At 37.3% G+C, this 23338-nt stretch overlaps 1 protein-coding gene across 1 annotated transcript in view; it reads right to left on the reverse strand.

The window, feature by feature from the left end:
• Positions 1 to 7698, reverse strand: part of LOC125316610 (TMV resistance protein N-like) — a 9953-nt gene extending 2255 nt beyond the window's left edge. Inside the window, exons 1-5 of the mRNA XM_048285398.1 lie at positions 7164 to 7698; positions 5360 to 6464; positions 4990 to 5265; positions 664 to 1476; positions 1 to 264 (exon numbers count right to left, since the gene is read on the reverse strand). The exon at positions 1 to 264 is cut by the window's left edge and continues 360 nt beyond it. Coding sequence (XP_048141355.1) covers positions 1 to 264; positions 664 to 1476; positions 4990 to 5265; positions 5360 to 6464; positions 7164 to 7639 — 2934 coding nt within the window. The 5' untranslated portion in view covers positions 7640 to 7698. The remainder of the gene's footprint in view (positions 265 to 663; positions 1477 to 4989; positions 5266 to 5359; positions 6465 to 7163) is intronic.
• Positions 7699 to 23338: the final 15640 nt, after the last annotated feature.

The following is a 23338-nucleotide window of genomic DNA, read 5'->3' on the forward strand; positions in this document are numbered from 1 at the left end:
AAGACACACATGATCCAAATTAGGTGAATTGAGAATATCACCATAATCCATACCTTGTCTACCATTAACAGATGCGTCGAGCCGAAAGTTGCAAACCCCCTTTCCTTCTGTTCGGAATACAATACAGAAAACCACTCCCAAGAACTTCTTATACAAGTCCTTTGAAGCCGTGAAAGATATATAACCTTCTTTATTAGGGAGCAACCATTTTGGCATCTCTCCTCCAGGTAGAACAACTTGGTGATGTGTTTTGCCATGAAATTTCTGTAAAATAAATGTAGACGGTTAGATAGTTTTTTCTAAATCGGCACCTAAAAAGAGGAGTTTCAATGATATAAGTGGGTAGTCCTAGAGTCTAGATACAGTTAGCAATAGCATTACAAAGAATTTCTTCACTTAATTGGTGGAAACAAGACATGTATTGTTTACGATTTTTTAACTGGATGAACATGTATTGTTGAGGTTTTTCATTGAATGATCCTTGTAAGTCGACAGCGAACTAGGGTTCCATAAATAAAGAGAACATCCTTTGTTTGGCCTTATAGCAACCTCCACCACATATACATGCAGACTCACTTTCTATGTGTTCGTTTTTATTAATTAGCGCACCAATCCAAAATTTTCAGCATTAGCAATATACAAGAGATGGGGAGTGTGCCTAACCTCTTCAAGCTTGAACCAATCATTCACGGACAACCCATTACGGACCAATTCAAGACATGAACATAATTCAACGATCTCCACGTCAAATATGTTGGAGGGAATCCTACTCAGAGATTCACAACTGGTCGCCTTCAGTTCTCTTAATTGCCCTGGAACCTTGGGGATCTCTTGTAGCTGTTCACAATGAGAAATATACAAATGTTCCAAGTAATATAGTTTCTCGCATGTTGGAACGTTAGTGAAATTGTTTCCCGACAAATACAAAGATTCTAAGCAGGGAAAACACGAAAAATTCTCCAAGAACTCTACTTCTGGGAGATGGCACCGGTCAAGGTCCAACTGCGACAACATAGGAAATCCCGTCTTTGTATGAGGATCACTCGAATCCTCCTCCACCTTCGGAAACTTAATTAGCTTTGAGCAGCCATTAAGCCTTAGATTGAGAAGATTTTGCAATCTATAAATACTAGATGGAAGGATCGTCGGTTTCTCGCAATGACTTAGATGCATTTCCTCGAGAGAGACCAGATTTCCTATTGATGCGGGCAGTTCCTCAATCGAAGTCCGTTGTAAATAAACTTCTCGCAAGCTTTTGTTTTTATTTGGAATATCAGGGAATCTTTGCAATTTAGGGCACCCACCTAAATCTAACTTCCGTAACTTTCCATGATATGCAACTGATTCATGGGCACGCTCCAAGTTTTCGCAACCGGAGAGATCCAATTCCTCGAGAGTTGGAGTACAAGAGAGGTCCGGCATACAAACCAGCGACGGGCACATGCTGAGGTTAACGAATTTCAATTTTACAAAGCACTGCAAGAACAATGAATTCGTCAAAAGAGAGAAAATAAAAAGAACAATGATCGGAACTTCACCACGCGCTAGAGTGGCGTGGCCACTTCCACTCCATTTACGTACAGAAACGGTACTTGCGATTCGGAGAGAAAAAGAGAGTGTAACCACAACCGGGAGCACATGAGCGACGGTCAATCCTTTGCCAACTAATTCGTATCATGAATTTAAGCCAACATCTGGAATCTTATGTAGGGATTCACAACCAACCGTCTGCAGATCCCACGGAGGCGGTGGAAGGTCGGGAATCTCTTCTAATCATCACTTAGACTCCGTATGTTTCGTAAAAAGTAAGTAATTTGGAATTTTTTTTCAAAAATTAATCGCTTATATCTCTTATAAAAATGAATGAGCGAAAAATATTTTCATCGTCTAAGTAATTTTTTTTAATAATAATATTACTAGTTATTTCAAGCGATACATGTGATTATTTTCAGAAAAAAAAAATTCCAAATAACTCGCTTTTCGTGAAACAAACGGAGCTAGGAAGTGGTGGTTGGTTGATTGTTTTTTTAAAAATGGCTTATTTTGTACGCCTAGATGATCATTGATATAACCAAAAAATGGACAATAATAGAGTCCAAGCCGTCTTGATTAGCTTTTGTGTTTTAGCTACATATACGTTGGTGCAGTGTAAGAGCTCAAAGTTTACTATAAAGAAAATTACCAAAAAAAGTCATAAACATATTGTAATTGTGTCAATACAGTCTTGAACTTTTTTTTTTTTGTTGCCAATTCAATCATAAATATTTTGCAATTGTGTCAATTCAGTTCATTTGACTGGTTGGTTGGCACTAACGTGACGTTGCTCGCATTAACGTGGAAAATTTTTAACATTTTTCGAATTTTCAAATTATTTTGATATTGGAAGTACTTCGAATCCGTATTTGGAAGATTTCAGGATCCTCTCTTGTGATTTGAATTGTATAGATATAACATATTTTCTTGATCTATTATTTGAAATTTCTTATTTTAGGTAGGTTGTATTTCATTTGCTTGGATGTTATTCAAAGTTATCCTCGCCTCCTAGCTCTAAACAACCTCTTGGTCCCTCATTGTAAACACATTTAATTTATTAAATGAGGTTTTATTCCTTGGTGTTGTCCCTTATTATTTTAACTTTGTCTGTCTCTCTGCCCCTTCACTGGATTACCTAAGTTTCGTTCTTCCTATTCATTGTAATGGGGTTTCCTACCTCACTAAGATTGAAATTATTTACCAACGTTTCTTAGATCGTTTGTAGAAATTAAAGTCGTTTCTATAGTTTTGCATATTTATCTGTTGAAGTTATCGACGAGTTAAACTAACTCTTATACTAAATTACCTACTATTTCCAAAATTACCAACTAATACAATAATTTACCAACAATTATATTCGGAGCTAATATAAGAACTCTAACATGAAACTACCAACGAATTTTTGAGTTATTTATCAATATTTATTTGATAGATTCAAAAGTACCGGCCATTCCAATAATTTACTGACATTTGTGACAACACACCAACTAGAAAAGGTTAATAACCCATATCCAAAATTTTCTGACTCTTATTTGAATTGTTTAAGAAGTACCCAATGTTTCAATAGTTTACCAACGTTAAATTGGAAAGTTTACTAGCATGTTAACATTACTACTCTTATATGAAATTACCGATTCTATTGAATATTACTAATATCATTACAATAATTTACCACATTTTCTCGGGGAACGTTCCAACTTGTTTAAGTAACAAGCAAATGAACATTGGTAAATGGACTGACATGAGGATTCGGTAATTTTGTAAGGGTTGGGAACTTTAACATGCTGACAACATCTGCAAATTAAATGTGGGTAAATTATTAAATTTGGAAGTGATCTCGAAACAATTAAATAAACGTCATCAACGGAATCAAATAATGGTTAGAAAAATTAGAACTTGATGGTAACCTACCCCGTGAGAAGCTGGAAAATCTAACTTTAGTACGATTTTAACTGTAGCAAATGAATATCGATAAGTTCTTGAAATAATTGGCAATTTCAATACAATCAAATCAGAGTTAGTAAATAGACTCAAATAGGAGCTGGTAACTTTTTTTTAAAAAAATATTTATTTTAATACATTGGTAAGTTGCACAAGAAAAACTGGTTGTTTACAAAAATTAGTTTGTACTCTATAATAATGGAATTATTGTTGGTACTTCCACAAAAGTTTTGGTGACTTACTAGCACATTTCCAGGCTAAATAAATATTGGTATTTCCATAAAACTATTGGTAACTTACTAACATGCCACATGCAAAATAAGTTACCGGTCAAAATTTTGTTACGAATGCTTTTGAAATTTACAACGCTTGTAAGAAATTACTAGCATGAAACAGTATATTGTGCTTTCACGCACGGTTATGCTAGAAATTTTCATAACATATGATGCTATTACATCTCTCGAATTGGGTTTAACTAATTAAAACAGAACTATGAATTTTTCTCTAAAAGTTTGTCTGTACTTCATTACAAATATAGCATTTTTTAAATTTTATAAAATGAGATGGAGCAAGCTCAATAACATTGATAGAATTGCTGATTCTCTTCGAATTTGTTAAATTTCATTACGACATTCTAATATTTTATCTAGTGCACTACTTGAAACTTAACAAGCAAAGGAGATAAAACTATTACAATCGAAAGAGTTATGAAGACGTGGCTTCCCAATTCTCTGTATGGAAGGATCTTTTAAAACATTTAGACTACTACAAACTATATGTGAAAAACATACAAATCAAATAAAAATTTTCATGATATATCTTAGCACATTCGGCATTGAAATGTTAAATTACATACTAAGGAGTTTTTGTGTCAATTTTCAGCTCAAAGTCATGATGGTTTGAGCTCAATTTTGGCTTTTTTCATATGTTTATGATTTTTTTTTTACTTTTATCCCTGCAATTATTTTTTGTAATTCCCATAGTTTTTATTTTATAATTGAGTCATATTTACAAAAATTGTGTAATCAAGTCTCTCTAGTGTCAAATCTAGCTAAAGTGGCCATTGAACAACCCCGTATGGGATGTGGATTAAGTAGTGCACATACATCGGCACTCTTAGAATTAGCTTAAAGCGGAAGCTAGTCAAACACAGCTTACGCCATCTCCCACCATTCACTATCCATGGGGATATCCACGCAAGCAATATTCAATCAACATCACACTTTGGCAATCTCCAATGGCTACGTAGGCTGGATTTAATGCTGGACAGGCTTAATTATACAATTTATGTAAGTACAGTTACATGCTTAGAAAAATTTAAAAAACATGGGCTTGATTAGAAAAGCAGTTGACGTACATATAGATTGACAGCCTACATTTGATGCTTTAATATTTATAAAGTATTAAATCATTGTGGATTCTTTCCTAAGGACAATATAAACATGGTAAGATTTCATATATATATAGCTTTAAAAAGTGAAAAGAAGAAGAAGAGAGAACCGAGTAGATGCGCACCTTAAATTGTTTCAGCACTCCTGCGATGTTGGTGTTCGATAGATCAAGTCCAACTAACTTCTTTGGACCATCTCTAAATTCTGGAATCGAGGCACATTGAGGCCATTCAAACCACCTTAACTCATTAGGGAGATGGATGGGACCAGAAAAAGAGTTCACTACATTCTGCAAGATGAGCAACCTCAATTTTCTCATGTTTGTGAAAGCATTTGGACCAATATACTTCACTTTTGGCTTTGGTAGCTTCAACACTATGGCTTTTATCGAATCTGTTCCCTGTATATTTGTTCGAATATAATCAGATTTACTTTGTAATTACAGTAAACAAAGTCAAAGCTAAGAACATAATATATACAGTAACAAGCCTTACCACATCTCCTAGTAGAACATCAAGAACATCATCATAAAGCCATAACCTACTGCGTTTTTCGGGATCATCTCGACATTCTTCTTTAACGATATCCATACCCATTGATTGTATTAAGTCATGCATTTGTAAGGTCCCTTGCTCTTCCCTAATCAAGGAGCGCTCAATGAGAATGCTTAACCCAATAATCGTGTGAAAATCACAACTATCAAGAACTTTCTTAATGTACTCTGCGTCTCTTCCTTTGAAGAAACAAGCAATGTCGAGAAAAATCTCCTTTGCATAGTTCTCCAATCCATCATAACTTACCTTTAGCACGTCATTGATTTTTTTGTCGGGACTTTTGGCAAGTTTTTGTAGGGTATTTTTCCATTCATTTTCTCCTCTACCACGCAAGGAAGAACCCAACACTTCAAGAGCCAAAGGAAGGCCTTCGGCATAATGTAAAACCCTGTCAACAAGCTTGCTGCTTATTTCTATTTCTTGATTTCCTTGAAAAGCATGCTTTCTAAAAAGTTCAAGAGCTGCACTATTGTCAAGAGCTTCAACTTCATACATATGATCCCGATTTACCCCATGAGAAACTAGAATATGCTTATCTCTTGTTGTGATAATTATCCTACTTCCATTGCCGAACCATTGGCAATTTCCAGCTAAAGCATCTAGCTGCCATGCATCATCAACATCATCGAGGATAATGAGAACTTTTTTATTATGGAGTCTATCTTGAATCAAACAACTTCCTCTTGCAACACTATAAACTGTAAAGGTCTTCCCCAATAATACCTCCGATAGCAATTTTTCTTGCAAAGCAACCATACCATTGGGACTTTTGCTATTTTCTCTAACACGTTCTGAGAAACTCGAACCTTGAAACTCTCTAAACACAGCATTATAAATGGCTTTAGCAAGGGTTGTCTTCCCTACACCTCCTTGTCCCCATAATCCTACCATAAGAACATCATCCTTTGACCGTAGATTTAAGATTGTTCTAAGCCTCTGTACTCGGGAATCTATCCCAACTGGATATTTGGCTACATCTAGTGGCACTCGATCTAGTTGAGTTGAGATCTCCTTTACGATATGCTGTATAAGCCCCGCTTCATATCTGACAAGTTAGAAATTGCTTTTAGAGCAATCCATAGAAATGATTACGTATCCAAAGAGAATCACTAAGCAAGAAACTTGTCTACAATACATTTGGAGATGAATGTTAAAATATGTTCAACTAGCAAGATGCCCCGTGTATATAGAAGGAGGTAGAGAGTTGTTCTACAAATTTGGAATAACTGACCCTGAGACAAAGTGAGGAAAGAACATGCTCCGCTCTGCCTTCACCACTGGCCCCACGGCCGCCCTCATTGCGCTCCCCCCATCGCCGTGCCCCTGCCATCATTCCGCATCGGTCACCTTCGCATGACCTAGCTGTTCTCACAACTCTCTTTCTCTGTTTTTGTCCCATCGAACCGGGGATGACACCCTAGATCTATGGTCGCAGGCCTAGATTCGTCAAAGCCGCTTGACACGGAGAGACGGAGAGGAGCTGCAGTGAAGTGGCTGGAGCGGCGTGGGGACGTGGGCACTCGGGTAGCAGCGTTTCAAAAATTAGCGGAGGCTTGGAGAAGACGAACGGCTCGCACCTGTTGGTGCTCTAGTTCTTGTGCTTCTTAAGTGTGCTCTGTGCTGTGCGAGTGTTTGATCATGTTAAGTATGAAAAGACTTGCCCCCTATCATCATAGGATCCCAAACCTCAGAGCAAAGTATGAAAAGACTAAGACTAATTGAAAGTAGAAGTGCTCTGCCATACCCATCAGTAAAATGCCACCCGGACAAGCTACCAGCCTCGGAAAGAGCATTCTTCCATCTCCTTACTCCCTCCGAATCCTTCCCGAACTTGCCCTCATGCTTAGCCATAGCTTCTAAGTAACCCTCTCTCGGTGTTCTCACTTCACGAGGATCCACTTTGTAAAACACCGGAAAGACCATGAGGTCTCCTTGCTCCTTGTGCTCCATGATCTCCGCCAACTCTTCCAAACACCACGTCGACGAGGCGTAGTTCTTGGAGAAAACGACGATCGCGATGTGCGATTCCTGAATCGCCTTCACGAGCTCAGTTGATATTCGCTCTCCCTTCCTTAGTTCTTCGTCGTCCTTGTAAGTGTTTATTCCCGCCCCGTCTAGAGCTGTGTAAAGATGACCAAGGAAGTAATTGCGGACATCTGGGCCTCTGAAACTCAAGAAGACGTGGTAACTCTTTCTGGGATTGGAAGAAGAAGAAGCCATTGGGATCAAGGAAGAGAGGAGGTTAACAACGAGCAATGAGTTGCCGAAGATTTGGTCCTTTGTTTGAGGTAGTCTGCTCACCACTTGATCGTCTCGCCATGTTCTTTATACCAAGGTACCATGACTTTCCTTTTTGTGGGTCAACGGTGAATATTATTAGGTCTTATCTTCATTAAAGATCACATTTTCTGTGCTAATTAGATATCTTATGGACACAAATCTTCCATTAATGTTAATTAAAATTGCCGATTAATTTGAGTCAACAAGAGATGATTTTTTATGACAACGATTTCAAACCATCCTGGTTGTAGGCCAGATGGATTGATTGGTTTCCGGAAAGAAAGCCCTTTGCTTTTCCTTTATGGCTTCCCTTTTGAGAAAAATATTCTCCATTCATTGAGCTGTTCTTTGACGCCATGAGGGAGAGGAGAGAGAAAAAGAAACGGAGGAGAAAAAACAATCTGAAAGGTGGGCACCGCAGATGAAAATGCTTCTAGGCGGAGTCGCCACGGTAATGCTTCTGACTGAAGTTCCAGGCGACCGGACGGCGGTCGGCGTCAAACTCGTAGAGCAGGGAGCTGTTGATGTGTGTTTTCATCAAGGTCGTCGCTGGCATTGTCGTTGCTTCATGTTCTAGGGCAATGGCGTCGTCACGCTTCATGTTCTCGCGAACAAGAATGAGAGAGAGAGAGAGAGAGAGAGAGAGAGAGAGAGAGAGGAAGGTTCGGGCTTAAGGTTTCTACGAGGTGGAGGTGTTCGTGCTTTTCGAGGTTAAATATTTTCCTCACTTTTCAAGGAGTTTTTTTCACATAGGGAAAATGTTTTTCGGGACTAGCTTTTTTCCATCCCCAAATGCCAGAAAATTTGAAAAATATTTTTTGAAAAGTTACTTTCCGCAAAACGGACGGAGCTCTAGTCTCACCCAAATCTATCACTAACTTAGCAAATGAAACTATAGTTTGTCGCACACATTTGAGTTAGAACTATAGTCACGATGGAAAATGGGATAAAAAGCATCTAAGAAAGTAGAAGAGGATTGATCAAGGAAATGAAGTGCTAACTAATTTTCTAAAAACGAACCTTAGTGCTACTAGTATCACTTCTTCAGCCATGGACAAATCAACATGGTCTAATTCATTTTGGCCAACGACAGGGACTGGCAATTGCCAAAAGACGTGATTGGCTAGGGATTGGGAACTACCAAAAGACGTGCCTTAACAGGCATAACAATCGCTGACGAAACTGAATCGAGAGTGATAGAGCGACTACATATCACAGTGAAAAATTGTGAGTAAATGAGCGCCATAATCGTTGACACAATGTGCGATATTTATGGGACCACCGTCAATTATTGTAATTACGGAGACAAATAGGGATACCTCATGCTGAGATTCTTGTGGGACCATTGTTAATTATTTTAGGTCAAACTGTTAGATGAATGAGCGATTTAGTATTTAATTATCCTATAAAAAATGATAAACCATGCAAAAAAAATAAAATAAAAAAATACAACAGTGGACGACGCAAGTGAAGGTATTACCTACAACACCAAACTACTCGAAATTGAGGTATTACTTTGTTGAGAGAAACGGGCAGCAATTCGCCACAAATTAAGATAATCCAATATCAATATCTCCCCCGAAACTAAACCGACCACAGTCGACTTAGCCTCAGTAATAACCAACAATATATTCAGCAATATCCAGCAATACGACCTCACAACAAGTGACTATGATACCCGAATGCCAATGAAACAACATACCAAGATGGAAAATCCAAAATTGGAAAAACAGACTGCTCAAAACTTTCGCTAATCATAAAAAATAGTACGATATGCAAAGGAGTTTATCTCTGGTCACACACTAAAGACTTAACATCAATAATACAAGAGAATTTCAACACCATAAAGGTAGAACAAAACAAATGGGGCAAAAAAATCCTAATTGCCATTGGAGAATTCAGAGAAGAATATCATCGAACAAAATCGATCAACTCGTAGCCTTCGGTTTCATGAACGATACATTCAAATTTGAGCTAATTTCAATAATGTTTGGCCTTCGAATCGGAATTGCAAAGGCGCGCCGCTCTTTTCTCTCTTGACCACTGTGGGCACGCAGGAAGACAGCCCCCATTTCTCTTCTTCTTTGTTTTGTCTTTTTTCTGTTTCCATTTTGACTTTTCTTTCTTTTTGTTCTCTTTGCTTGTTTATGTTATTTGCTTGATAGGACCCACATAGGCGGTCCCACCAACAAATTACTTAAATCTTGGAATCCTGTCACGCCAAAATATTGCCTGATTATGCGAGCAAAATTGCTTAAACATAGATCATATGGAGTTCTTATGCTATGTATTTGAATTTACCCAAAGAAAGTTGAAGCAGTGATTGAGTGGGATTGCTCTATTGGTATTACAAAAGTGACAAGTTTTATTGGGATTATTAGCTATTATAGGAGATTTGTAGAAAAGTTCTTTAAGGTTACTAGTCCACTTACTCGCTTAACTCAAAGTGAGTTAAATTGAATGGTCTAACTAGTATGGGCGAGGTTATTAGAGTGATAGGAAAAAATGAAAAGTAGAAAATCTTGGTAGATAAATGAGATACTTATACTGTATCGGTCATGTGCAACACATCTTTGTTATTCAACTAATATGCATCACCGTTGATACGGATAGTTATGATTTGAAAATCAACCAACCATCCAGATTAATGATGATGGACATGGGCGTAGTCAAAAGAGATAGGAGAGATTGTGAATATGAAATTTTTCCACATGAGAATTGATGTTTCTTCTTCTTTTTTGTTTCCTTTTGTATTTATATTATATGACATGAAAAGGAACGAGCAACGCAATCTTATCAACATCACCAAAAATTATGCCCCAAGTGGTGATTCTACGACACTATTCCCTTCACGCGTCGGACAAAGCGCACCCGGTTCTATTTGCGAGACAAGGGATCCCCATGACTTTCCTAGCAATTTCCTAAAACTAGTCCGAATCGAAATAAATCAGAAAAAGGAAAAGTGGAAACCAAAAGAAAATTGCTTAGAAAGTCATGGGGATCCCTCGTCTCACGAATAGAATAGGGTGCGCTTTGTCCGATGTGGAAAAGGAATAGTGTTGTAGAATCACCACTTGGGGCATAATTTTTTGTGATGTTGATAAGATGCTTTGCTTGTTCCTTTCATATCATATAATACAAGAAACACAAAAGGAAACAAAAAAAAAAAATAAGAAGAAGAAGAAACATCAATTCTCACGCAGAAAAATTTCATATTCACAATCTCTCCAATCTCTTTTCACTATGCCCATGTCCATCATCATTAATGTGGACGGTTGGTCGGTTTTTAAATCATAACTATCTATATCAAAAGAGTTGCATATTAGTTGAATAACAAAGAGGTGCTGCACATGACCGAAACCGTATAAGTATCATTTATTCGATTTAGTTAGGTCATGTTCATCCACATAAGTTTTAATCAAAATTTTGGTATCATATGTGCTTAAGTTGTTATCATATGGCGAACCCAAGTTGTTAGCCCTCATGTTTAAGTTGTTATCGCTTGTGTGATTCCTCGGCCACGAATACTCTGTAGCTTCGCCATTGATTTTATCACTTTGATCTCCAATGTGAAAACCTCTCTCTAGCTCCTAGAAACCTACGTTAGATTGATTTCATTGCTAAATTCACCCGTGTTTGCCTATTGTTACATGCAAATTCAAAGGCAAGATCGCACCTAGAGAGACAACTTGGAAAGACGTGGAGGGAAAACACAAGTACGGTGATTTGTTTGAACTGAGGTAAGTTCGAAATTTCGAAGGGTGGTAGAATGTAAGACTCGAGCTTAAAAATCAAAGAAAATAAAGGCCCAAAGCTCAATTACTTTGTAAAGCCTCTGCCCAAATAAGTTTAAGAAGACTCTTTCCTCTTCCTCATTTGCAACGATCGTGCATTAAGAGAGAGAAAGAGAAAAGCAAGTAGAGGCAAAAGTAAACGGAAAAAAATTAGGAGAAAATAGAGAGAGGCGATGTTGTGTGCGCGCCCCGAGCATTCTGAAGAGTCAAATTAAGACCGTTTCGTAATGTCCGGTAAGGATTTGTACTCATTGTTCATCTAATCAGAGAAATTTTCGGAGTTGAACCCTACATTCGGATCCATGTAAATTCTGAATTTCTAGGTCCAATATAGGACTTGTTAAACTGTGCTATTATGTTTCCATAAAAAAAAAAAAAAACTGTGCTATTATGTGAAAATGATAGTTTAAAACATTACGGAACCATGAGATTTTACAACAGCCATTCCTTGTTATAGTTTGGTCGGAATGAACTTTTAAAGTTTCGCACACATTGCTACCCAATTCTTTTCTTCTTCTTTTGTTAAAATAACATTCCATTCACTTCCTCAACCGAAATAGAAGAACCGAAATAGAAGAAAGAAAAATTTTTTTTTTTTATCAAGAAAAATATCTTAGTGCAAAGAGCACAACTTCAAACCAAAACAAATCTAAGACAACTTCAAAACAAAAAAAGCTCCAAGTAACAAGAGAAATAATCACAACAAGATTATTCTTAGGTCGTCTTTTGGGATGGTTTTTGCTTGTCTTAGGCTGTCTTTTGAGTCATTGAAATTTAGGGTCATTTAGTACTTCAAAGTGGCTTTCTTTCGGCAATAAACTCACTTGAATTAGTGTGGTAGAAAGAGATATAGCACGAGAAAGAGTGGTTATTCTTCGCGTTAGTGGTTATTCATTGTGTTTAGCCACTCTTGAGGTCTTTTGTCGACTTGCAGTGGACGTTTTGACTCCGAAATGGCCTCCCGTAGTTAAGTCTTATAGTTATTTATCTGATTTTTTATACTCATTATTCGCCTAATGATTGAATTACAAGTTCATCAGCTCGAGTAATTTTCGTGGTTTGGTTAGACTTTCTCAACTGAATGGGGTTTATATCTTCTTTGAATTTGTAAACTCATGTATTGAAAGTGACAGAAATTAGACATATTTTGAGTTGTGAAACGCATAACACGACATGATATTTACAAAGGAGGGAAAATAATATTTAGAACATAAAATTCGAATCGGGCATTTGCAGCACTTACGATTATTATGACGTTGCATGGTAAAGCATTTCTAGAAATGGTTTATGAATTGATCATTTGTGAAGCTATGATAGGAATTGCAAAGTGCTTATTGATTTGAAAACATGGTTTATGAATTGTGTTCCGTTATGAAAGGACATATGTTTTGGTTTATGAAATATATTTGAATTTGTAATATGGATTTTGGGTTGATTTTTTGTGGATTATTAGAGTTTGATGGTTTAATGCACATTATCATTGTGAACCCGATTGGGATTTACGGGTATGCATACGAATTTTGGGATATCTCTCTAGCTGAAGCCACCTGGTAATAATAGATGGGGACCATGCTAAGGGAGAATCTTGGCCGCCTTATCACTAGGCATTATGCCATGACCATGGTTGGATATTGAGTATAAGATGGGTCAATAAAATTGACCATTAATATGTCATTTGATATTGATCAATCAAATGGATCATTTATGTTAATTTTGATATTATGGATTGAATGGATACTTTTGTTTCGAACAAAGCTTTTTTGAAAAAGGATTTAACTCATTTTTTATATCGTACATCTAAATAATCTATATGACTCACTTGAGTTCTAGTTGCTCAACCCATTCGGTCCAAATCTTTGTCAGATTCTTCAGCTAGCAACAAGTAAAATGAAAGCGATGTCGATGGGAAACTTTTGGTAATTGGATTATGGGTACAAGTTTAGATAGTTTGATATATCTAAAATGATGCTTGTTTTGGTTTTGTTTCTAATTTGGCGAAGTATATACTAGTTTTGGTGGACTTTAGAACTCTTATTTTGTAACCAACTCTCTATTTTATAAGATATATAGACGCGCGTGTATATATACATATAGATAACATGTTTGTGTTGGTTTATGCTTAAATCTGTGTCCTTCATATAGGTTGACAATCGTGTCATTCCTCTATTCTTGTAGAAATCGGGGTATGACTTGTAAATAGAGAAACTAAATCAACATTCACTTATATGAGAGTTTTATGTAAAATTGTTCATCTTTTCATATCAAGGAAAGTGCCGGAAATGAATATAAGATGTAAATTACATGAGCTATCTTACAAACATGTTATCCTCTCATGCACGATTTCGTCTAGGCCGGCCTTCATGTAATAGTCCCATACCTAATTTAGAAGATGAAAAGGGCCAGACAAAAAGGTAAAGTGTTCTAGACTTTTAGGCCTTAACCGCATAACAAGCTCCACGGGTGAGCAAAAAGATTGCTTCGGATCGGACCGAACCGGAACCAATCGGTATGGTCCAGTTCTTCGATGCGCCGGTCTGATTTTAGGTTCTATAAATTGGAACCGGTGATTTTTGGTCCAATTCCCAATTTCAGGGGTGGAACCGCCAACCTGAATTGCCTGGACCGAACCGACTATTTTTTATTTTTATTTTTATTTTTTAAAAATCTTTAGAAAAACCATTTAAACTCTTTGTCTTGTCCAAGGAGTTGGGCTTCTTCTTCTCACTGGCATCTGCTAAGAAGCAAATGTGAAAAAGAGTCTTCACCTTTAGTTTTGTCGGTCCGGTTCTTGGTTCCGAGCTGTCAACCGAACTAATGAGCTCTTACCATGTATTTACTGTTCATGACCAAGGATTTTTAAAGTCATACCTTACCAACTGGTTCATTTGGGAACTCCGATTGTCCACTTTAGTTCATAGCCTCTGACGTTTTCTACGGATGAACACGGTTCTAGGGTAGAACTAGAAATTGGAGAATCGGACCATTAGTTCCCGATTCGGTTTCAAGTTTTAGGGAGATGGGATCTGGTTCCCGGTTCCCTTTATTTAGGAACCTGCAATTTTGATTCGGTTCTCGATTCTTAGAGAGAACCAAACCAGAATCAGAACCGACATTAGAATCAGCCAAAAAGAAACCCTAAAAGAAGCAATTTTTGAAGCAATTTTTCGTGGCCAAATCAAGACCGGTGTTATATGGTTTAGGTTGTATGTCACATGTTTTGAATTTTTTATTGTTTGTTTTATTTTACGCGTTCACCTTTAATGCATTGTCCACTACAATTAGATTGTAATTATTGTCTTTGTTCACCATTTTTTCACACTTGAACACTAGACACTATAAACTCATAAATTTGTATTTGCATAAGGCCTATATCGTATTGGACTTGTTTCATAGATATTGCATTATGGTCATTTGTTGGGATCATTATATGTTGTGGATGACATTTTTCTAAGTAATTCAACGGTTGTTAAGATCTTCGATTTTACAATCCGCTTTTACGGATCCCTTAGAGGTTGTTGTATTCACTCTCATTTTGCTTAACTAAAGATGTAAAAGAAAAGAAAAGAAATTGGCGGGTTCCCGGATGCCCCGAAAACTGTGATAGGATAGGTTCTAAGTTCCAAGGTATGATGAGTAAGTTTCATGTTTCAAAAAATGAGGACTATGTTTCGACAAGCGGGTTACGGATTCCAAGTGAAACTTGAAACTACCCACCCCTATCATTTTTAGCCAAAATCGAACATACCGGCCATCTCTCGAAAAAAAAAAATATATAAATGAATAAGATTAAAATTCAAATTGGTTCAATTACTTAGGGTGCACGTGGTAACACTTACGCTCTATAAATCAACTTCATGCCGGAAGTTGATTTTTCTACTTCTATAGAGAAGTAATTTTTGTTATTTCTTCAAGTGGCTCTAAAACTATATACGGAGCAAAAAAAATGCTGTAGAAGTAGAAAAATGAAATTACATAACCAAACCGATTTCTGCTCCAAAAGTACTTATGGAGAGAAAATCCAAAAATGTTGTCATGCGTGCCCTTAATAACTAGAGGTCACATTGGGTCCACCATAGAATAAGGTTTAGGTGAATGTGAGGGTGTTGAAGACTTATTCTTGTATCATTCCTTATTTCATGTAGAAGTTAGTTTGGACATTTGGAATTTTCTTGGGAACTTGGAAGTTGGGGAAGTCTATTGTGTCTTTAGGTGATTTGTCCTATTTGGATCCCTAATTTTGAGTTTGATTTATTTTATAATTCTTAGAATCTTGTGGATTTGTGATGCGAAAGCACAAGCAGGAACCCTTCTTTTGCTTTTTTTCCTTTTATGCGTCTTCTATGTAGTTTTTTTCCATTTTTTCTAGTATTTTTCTTATATGCGCATTCCTACATGAACTAGTTCTTGGTGTAGATTTTGCCATACTTTATCATTTTTCATAAATAGAAATTCGAGATATATGGATATGTCTATTTCATGTCACCACAAATAGAGACTAAAGCAAGTGTTGGATTCAAAGCTGGTGTTAAAAATCATAAAGCGACTTATTATACTCATGATTGTGAATCAAAGATACGGATATCTTGACTGCATTCCGAGTTGGTCCTCAACCTGAAGTTCCTTCTGAGAAAACGGGGGCTATGGTAGCTGCTGAATCTTCTATTGGTACATGGACGACTGTGTGGACCTCTCCATTTTTCCAGGATTATAACCGCAAGTAGCCGACCATTTTTTATTTTTTTTTGAAATATTTTCAAAAAAAAATATCATCAATATATGGTTAAAATAAAAAAAAATCATCATCTAACCTCTTCACATAGACACCATGATCAGCATCACAATGAACAAAGCCAAGTTTCAAAGTATAGGAGTCAAACTTCTGGTACCACATTCTTGGATATTGTTTCGGGCCATACAAAGACCTATTCGGTTTACAAACAAAATCTTCTTTTCCTTTGACCACGAACCCATCAGGTTGCTTCATATAAATATCCTCCTCCAAATCATCATGTAAGAAAGTTGTTTTCACATCGAGCTGCTCTACCTCCATATTATTTGCAAATGCTACGGATAAAACAAGTCTTATGGAATTTAATTTAGCAACGGGAGAAAAAATCTCACCATAATCAACTCCCTTTATCTGCGAGTACCCCTTCACAACCAAACGCGCTTTATATCGTTCCATATCTCCATTTGCAGACATCTTCTTCTTGAATGCCCACTTACAACCAATTGCCTTCCGATCTGCGGGGAATTTTATCGATTCCACATTCTGTTTTTATCTAATGAGTCCATCCACAGGTTATACCATTTAATACCATCCTTCTAACCAATGAAGATGCACTTCTCCGACTTGCTCTCATGCTTATTCCTCTTTTCCTTTGGCACATGCACATACGCTTCGCAGCCAAACACTCTAACATGGGATATGTCTGGTTCCTTCCCGAACGAGTGCCTCAAACGGTATCTAATCCTTCAAAGCTAATGTGGGAGACCTATTCTTTAGATGACACACAGTAGCCACTACTTCCGCCCAAAATTCAGCTGCAAAACCCGCACCACTCAGCATCCTCCTCACCTTCTCCATGAGAGACCAATTAAGCCTCTCTGCCACGCTATTTTGTTGAGGTGAATAGGCCGTTGTTTTTTGCCCGCAATACCACCGGTCGCACAGAATTGATCAAATTTCGCTGAACAGAATTCTCCTCTGTTGTCGATCCGCAAAACTTTATTCTTTCTATCAAACCGATTTTCCACCAAAGCTTTGAACTCATGAAAATTTTCAAATACATCATCTTTTCTCTATAAGAAATATATCCACAAATGTCTGGACAAGTCATCGATAAAAGAAACATAATACCTTGATTTTCCAAATTATGCTACGGGTGTAGTATATACGTCACTGTGGATTAAATCCGGAATCCCTTTCGTTCTAGCTCCTAGGATTTAAAAGACACCCGATTCTATTTCCCATGTAGACAATGTTCACAAAATCCGAAACCCATAGAACAGCTTGGGATTTCATCCACCATCTTCTTTGAAGTAAGGGTACCAGTCCTTTCTCACCGATATGACCTAATCTTCGATGCCACAGCATTGCAGGATCTACTTCGACCTGTTACGTGATATAGCTCTCATCACTGATCACTGTATTTTCCAGTAATTTCCATAGTTTTCCTTTCCATTCCCCTCTACCAATCACCATAGATCCACGAGTTAGCTTGCATGAGTACTTATTGCTGGTAAAAATAATACCAACATCCGTCATAGTTCCCACAGAAATAAGAATCAAAGTAAGACTAGAAATATACATCACATCCGGAAGATTCTTGACTGTCTCATCTTTCATCTTCAGCTTCACATTTACGTGACCAACAATATCAAGCGTTGTATCATCTCTCATCCGCACCGTACCTCCATGATGTGGCTCATAACAACAGAATCAATCTCTATCGGGCATCATATGGAAAGACGCTCTAGTATCAATTATCCATGCATCGCGATCAACCTAAGAAGAGTTGCAAACGAGATACATATCTCCTACGTTATTGTCATCATCCTTCTTTGTACTAGATGATGATGCCTCATCTCGCTTCTCTAGACCCATACTTTTGCTTCTACAATCCTTCTTCAAGTGTCCATTTTTTCCGCACTTTCAACACTTTATTTCAGATCTATCTCGACTTTTAGATCTTCCTCTAGATTTATTCCTAACACCAAATGTGGACTTAGATCGTTCACTACTTCTTCCTCTTACGAAAAGAGCCTCATTCGTTGCATTATCGTAACTTGCTCTATTCATTTCCTCAGACAATAAAGCGGATACAATGTTCTCAAAGGACATCGCACTAACGCCAGTGCCAATCGAAACAATTATATGTTCCCATGAATTTGGTAGCGAACAGAACAAAATACATGCTTTATCTTTCTCATTCAGATTAACATCAATAGATGCAAGCTGCCCACATATAGTATTAAACTCGTTTAAGTGTGCAGAAAAAGAATCACCTTCACTTATCCGAAGGTTGTATAGTCACTTCCGCAGAAATAACCTATTCGTGAGCGACTTGCTTTAATAAAAGCTTCCCAGTTTAGTCTAGAGATCCTTCGCCGTCTTCTCGGAGGTCACATTCACCAAGATATTATCAACGTGGCATAGCCATATCAGGCTTCACCCCTTCCGATCGTTGCTAATCCATGCCTTCAATTGATTTGATGTAGACGCAATCTCCTCCTCCTTCGCCTTCTCCTTGGTAATTCCCTAAGGTTTATCTTCTTCGATCACGAACCACATATGCCTATCCACGAGCAAAGCATCCATCTTCAATTTTCATAACTCGAAACCCTTTCCTCCGAACTTCTCCACTTCAATTCGCGATTGACCAATAGACATTTTCCCAAGATTTGATTTTTCAAATCTCTCTTCACCAAGAAAACTATAACCTCAAACCTAGGCTCTAACACCATATGTTAGGATCGACGCACAATCGTAGCGAAGAAAAAGAAGCGAGAAAGAGAAAAATTTGATACGCGATATTTTATCTTGATTCATCATTAAATTAGGGTTACGTCCAATAGAAGATTTCACTATATCAGCACATCGTATCTCTTGTTACATCACTCGGTTACAAGCGAAAATAAGTATATATAGCAGTAGCCATTCATGAGTCCAAGCCCAAACTACTAATAAAAAAATTACGGGTTTAAATCGTAAAAATCATATGGTGTCCAAGGAGCACTGCCCCCTTGAGACCTCCACCAGGAGGGCTCCCCTGAACCCTCGCCGGCTCGGGATGGAGTGGGACCCACTTGCTTTCCTGTCGCGGGGAAGTATGAACCACGCCACAACATTAACCCCTAAGCAAGATCTATTCATAGCTAGTCATTCCCCCACAGCATGATTTCTCATCCTATAACTATTCAATATCCTTACGAAGAATAAATTTTATTCGAGCGTTTCTACGGAGGAAACCAACTAAACTATATACATCCCACCGGTATACTACTATGCCCTCTCGACTAAGCATTGTACTAAACAAATATGGAGAATAAGGTGTCTTTGAAGAAAAAATTTCTATTTTTCCCTATTTCAAGAGGGATCATAACATCCATCTTAAATTCTCGTGGGCGGCTCGATTTGTTCTTCTTCTTTTTTCCTTATCAAATTGGTAATTAAGATTGTTCTAGTTTATCGAGAAATTGACATGACCACCACCCATTGCTACTCAAATCAACATTTGAATAAAAAATTTGAGAAACAAGGGATAAATTGAGAATAATTTCTTATATCGGAAAATAAATAAGAATTTGCTCGTCGGGAAAACAATATGAAGCTACATCCTCGCGCCCAAAATTCAAATCATCTCTCTCTCTCTCTCTCTCTCTCTCTCTCTCTCTCTCTCTCTGAACGACGATGTACTTCAACGATTGGTAGGAACCAGATTCGGAGCTCACGGACGAAGTTGAAGAAGAAGAAGGAGGAGGAACAGAGGCTTCATCGTCGCCTCCAAGCTCTTGCTCGCAAGGCTACATCCTCTGTTTTGCAACTATGATCGTTCCATGGACTTAAAGCTTTGGATCTTCATTGGTTATGTGTTCTAATTGTTATTTCTTCAATCCGTACCATTTTAGCGGTAATTTTTTAAATTTGGGTTCTTATTTGCTACCTCGTCAATGCACAAATCTGGGTTGAAGAAACCTTCGACCTAGATATGGGCAACCCGGATCTAGGCGAGGTCTCTCCTGTGCCTAACGGCCTTTGCCTAGGGCCGGCAATGGGCAACGGCGGTAGTAGGGACTCACCGCTGAGCTTTCGCCCTTTTTTTCCTACTTTTGTTTTTTTCTTCAAATAAATGTTGTAGATTTTTCAGTTTTTAATTTAATTTAAACAAAATTTCGCTAAAAATGCCCCGTAAGATAACAAAATTGATTTAAAAATGTCACGTCGGCATTTTTCATTTGACAAATTGATGATGTTAACAAAAAGACTTTATTGAATCAATTTGACAAGTTTTATGACTTGATTGCATTTTTTGCAAGTTGTAGGACTCAATTACACTTTCGTGACTAGTTTTAGGACTTCTAGTGAACATATCTCTAAAAAAAAAAAAGTATGTCGTCTCATTAGAAAAGGACAGCAACCAATGAGATTTTGTCATTCTTTTCTTTCTTTAATATGAAAGTTAAAATATATCATCTCCATTATATATATAGACTATGTCATCTCATTGAAAAAGGACAGCTACTCCAGTGGCTCCTTAATGAAATACTTCGCTGTGGCTCCAGGAAATGGCTCAACAACCAATCTAGATTTGTCTTTCTTTTCTTTCTTTTTTGCATATTCTAAATAGCAATTCGTGACTACTCAGAAAATATGTCATTTTTAGTTTTTTTTTTCTGCATATTGGAGTATATGAGCTTTTGCTTCAAAGGTGGGTCACTCATATTTTTCATTATTTTGAAGTGACCATAAAGTGAAAACCTTTGACGCGTATTGACTAATGAATTCTTGTCTCTCACCCAAAAGGAAAGCAAACTAACCAATTAAGATTAAAATAAACCACCCCAAAAAAAAATTAGCAAATACGAAATTACAAAAAAATATATCCGAGTAAAGATAAAGCATGACCGTGTTTGTAATCCACCGATCCGAAAATTGGTTGGAGGAAAGCACAGCGAAACGGTCCTGATAAAGTTATAATAACCTTCCTTGTCTTTGCATTGTGGGTCCATTGAAAGGAAGCAAAGAAAAAAAAATTAAAATTTAAAAAAATTTAAAAAATTACCAAAAAAAAGGAAAAAGAAAGAAAAAAGAGATGGCCTTGTGCAGTGTTCCCCGCTCCAAAGTTCCCTCGAGAAAGAAGAATGAGAATTTTTTTTAGCAGAGAATGTGAAAGCCCCACCCCCCACCACCATTACTACTTTGGGGAATCCAATTCCCTCCATGTGAAAAGAAGATCCCAAAACGACACCGCTCCTGACAATCCAAAGGTTGGTCTACGAATCGCCGCCGCGTTCACACCCGCAAAAATTTCACATCTAGAAGACGGTGATGGTACGTCAACAATGAATATCATTAGGCCATTTCCCAACCGCACGACCTTCGTTGCTTCCTTCCAATGGAAAACTTCGCCATGGCTTCCAGGAAATGGCATTCACCACCGCTTGAATCTTTTGCCCTTCACACGCTTTTGCTTCAAAAGTCGGTCAACCATATTTATCGATTTTCCAAAGTAACCCAAAACTGGAATTCTTCAATGCATGTCGAACGTTTGAATTCTCGTCTCGCCCAAATCTATCACTCGACTTAGCAAATGACATTACGATTCGTCGTACACATTTGAGTTGGAACCGTAGTCACGATGGAGAATGGAACAACAAGCATCTAGCAAAATAGGATATGATTGATTAAGGAAATGAAGTGCTAACTAATTTTCTAAAAACGAACCTCAGTGGTGCTACTAGTATCGTCACTTCTTTGGCAACAGAAAAATCAACATGGTCTAATTCATTTTGTTGCCCACCATAGCGACTGGGAATTACCTAAAGACATTGCATTAATGGGCGCAATAATTGCTGACATGACTGGCCAGGGACTGGGTAACTACTAGAGAACATGCATTAACATGCATAATAATCGTCGACACGATATGAGATTTTTATGAGATCATTGTCAATTGTTGTATCGAGGAGGTAAATAAATTTTGATATCATGTCAGATTTTTATGGGACCACTATTAACTATCCTAAAAGATCAAGCCATTAAATAAATGCACGATTTATTATTTAATTATTCTATCAAAGATGGTCTAGCAAGAGTTAGCCAATAGCCCTTGCCGCTCTCAAGGAAAAAAAAAATAGAGAATAAAAGATAAATAAAAATTCACAATATTATTTAACAAAATCTTCACATCAAGGTTGGCCGTTCAACGTGGCGCTATCAGTATTGACTTTAGTGATTTCCAGCCAAAGTTGATTAGATTGACTCAATTGGCACCAATGCAAAAACGTTTAAAATTGAATTGATCTAATTAAAATGTTTAGGATTGAACCGTCACTAACACAATAGATTCGTTACATTTTTTTTTCTACTTTTCTCAGCTAATGATAATAGATGAGCCGACCTTTGACGGGCGATGAGATGCAACTCATGGCGACCTCGACATAGTAGGAATTAGGACTAACAAAAAAAAAAAAAGAGTAGAAAGTCGGGACATAGTAGGAATTAGGGGTAAGAAAATGTAATTTGCTATTTGACACACAGTACTTATAAAAATTAATGCTGGTTAGTTAAAGAAAGTATTATTTCGATAAGAATAAAGCCAACATAAGAGAGCGGTTGATAAGAAAAACCATTAATTCTCTCTGTCCTAAAAAGGAATTATCCATGTATGAGATTTGAGATAGCAAATTACAAAAATTTCAAATTGAACTTTCTTTTCCATTTTTTCTTTTTAACTTCGATCAATTTACAGTTCACCTTGCATAAGTTTATGAAAGGCTCTCTCAGACAGTGAAATTTTTCGACGACGTATCTCGACGTCCGACTTTCGTCCTCCTCGCCCTGAATCCTTAGATCTTTCACCGATTAAGTGAATCACATATGACTGATTTTATCTACCACGTGTCGTAATTCTTGAGTCGATACATAGTTGTCGGCCCAAAAAAAAAAAAAAAAGAAAGTCTATACATAGTTTTCCTTTCTTCTCGACGAGTCAAATTAACGCCGTTTTCGAGCGGTTAATTTGAAAACAAAAGAAATAAATGAAAATGTGCTCGCCGGGAAACTATATCCTCGCGCCTAAAATTCAAATCATCTCTCTCTCTCTCTCTCTCTCTGTGAACG

Source organism: Rhodamnia argentea, chromosome 1 (genome assembly GCF_020921035.1).
Source record: "Rhodamnia argentea isolate NSW1041297 chromosome 1, ASM2092103v1, whole genome shotgun sequence".
Classification (NCBI taxonomy): domain Eukaryota; kingdom Viridiplantae; phylum Streptophyta; class Magnoliopsida; order Myrtales; family Myrtaceae; genus Rhodamnia; species Rhodamnia argentea.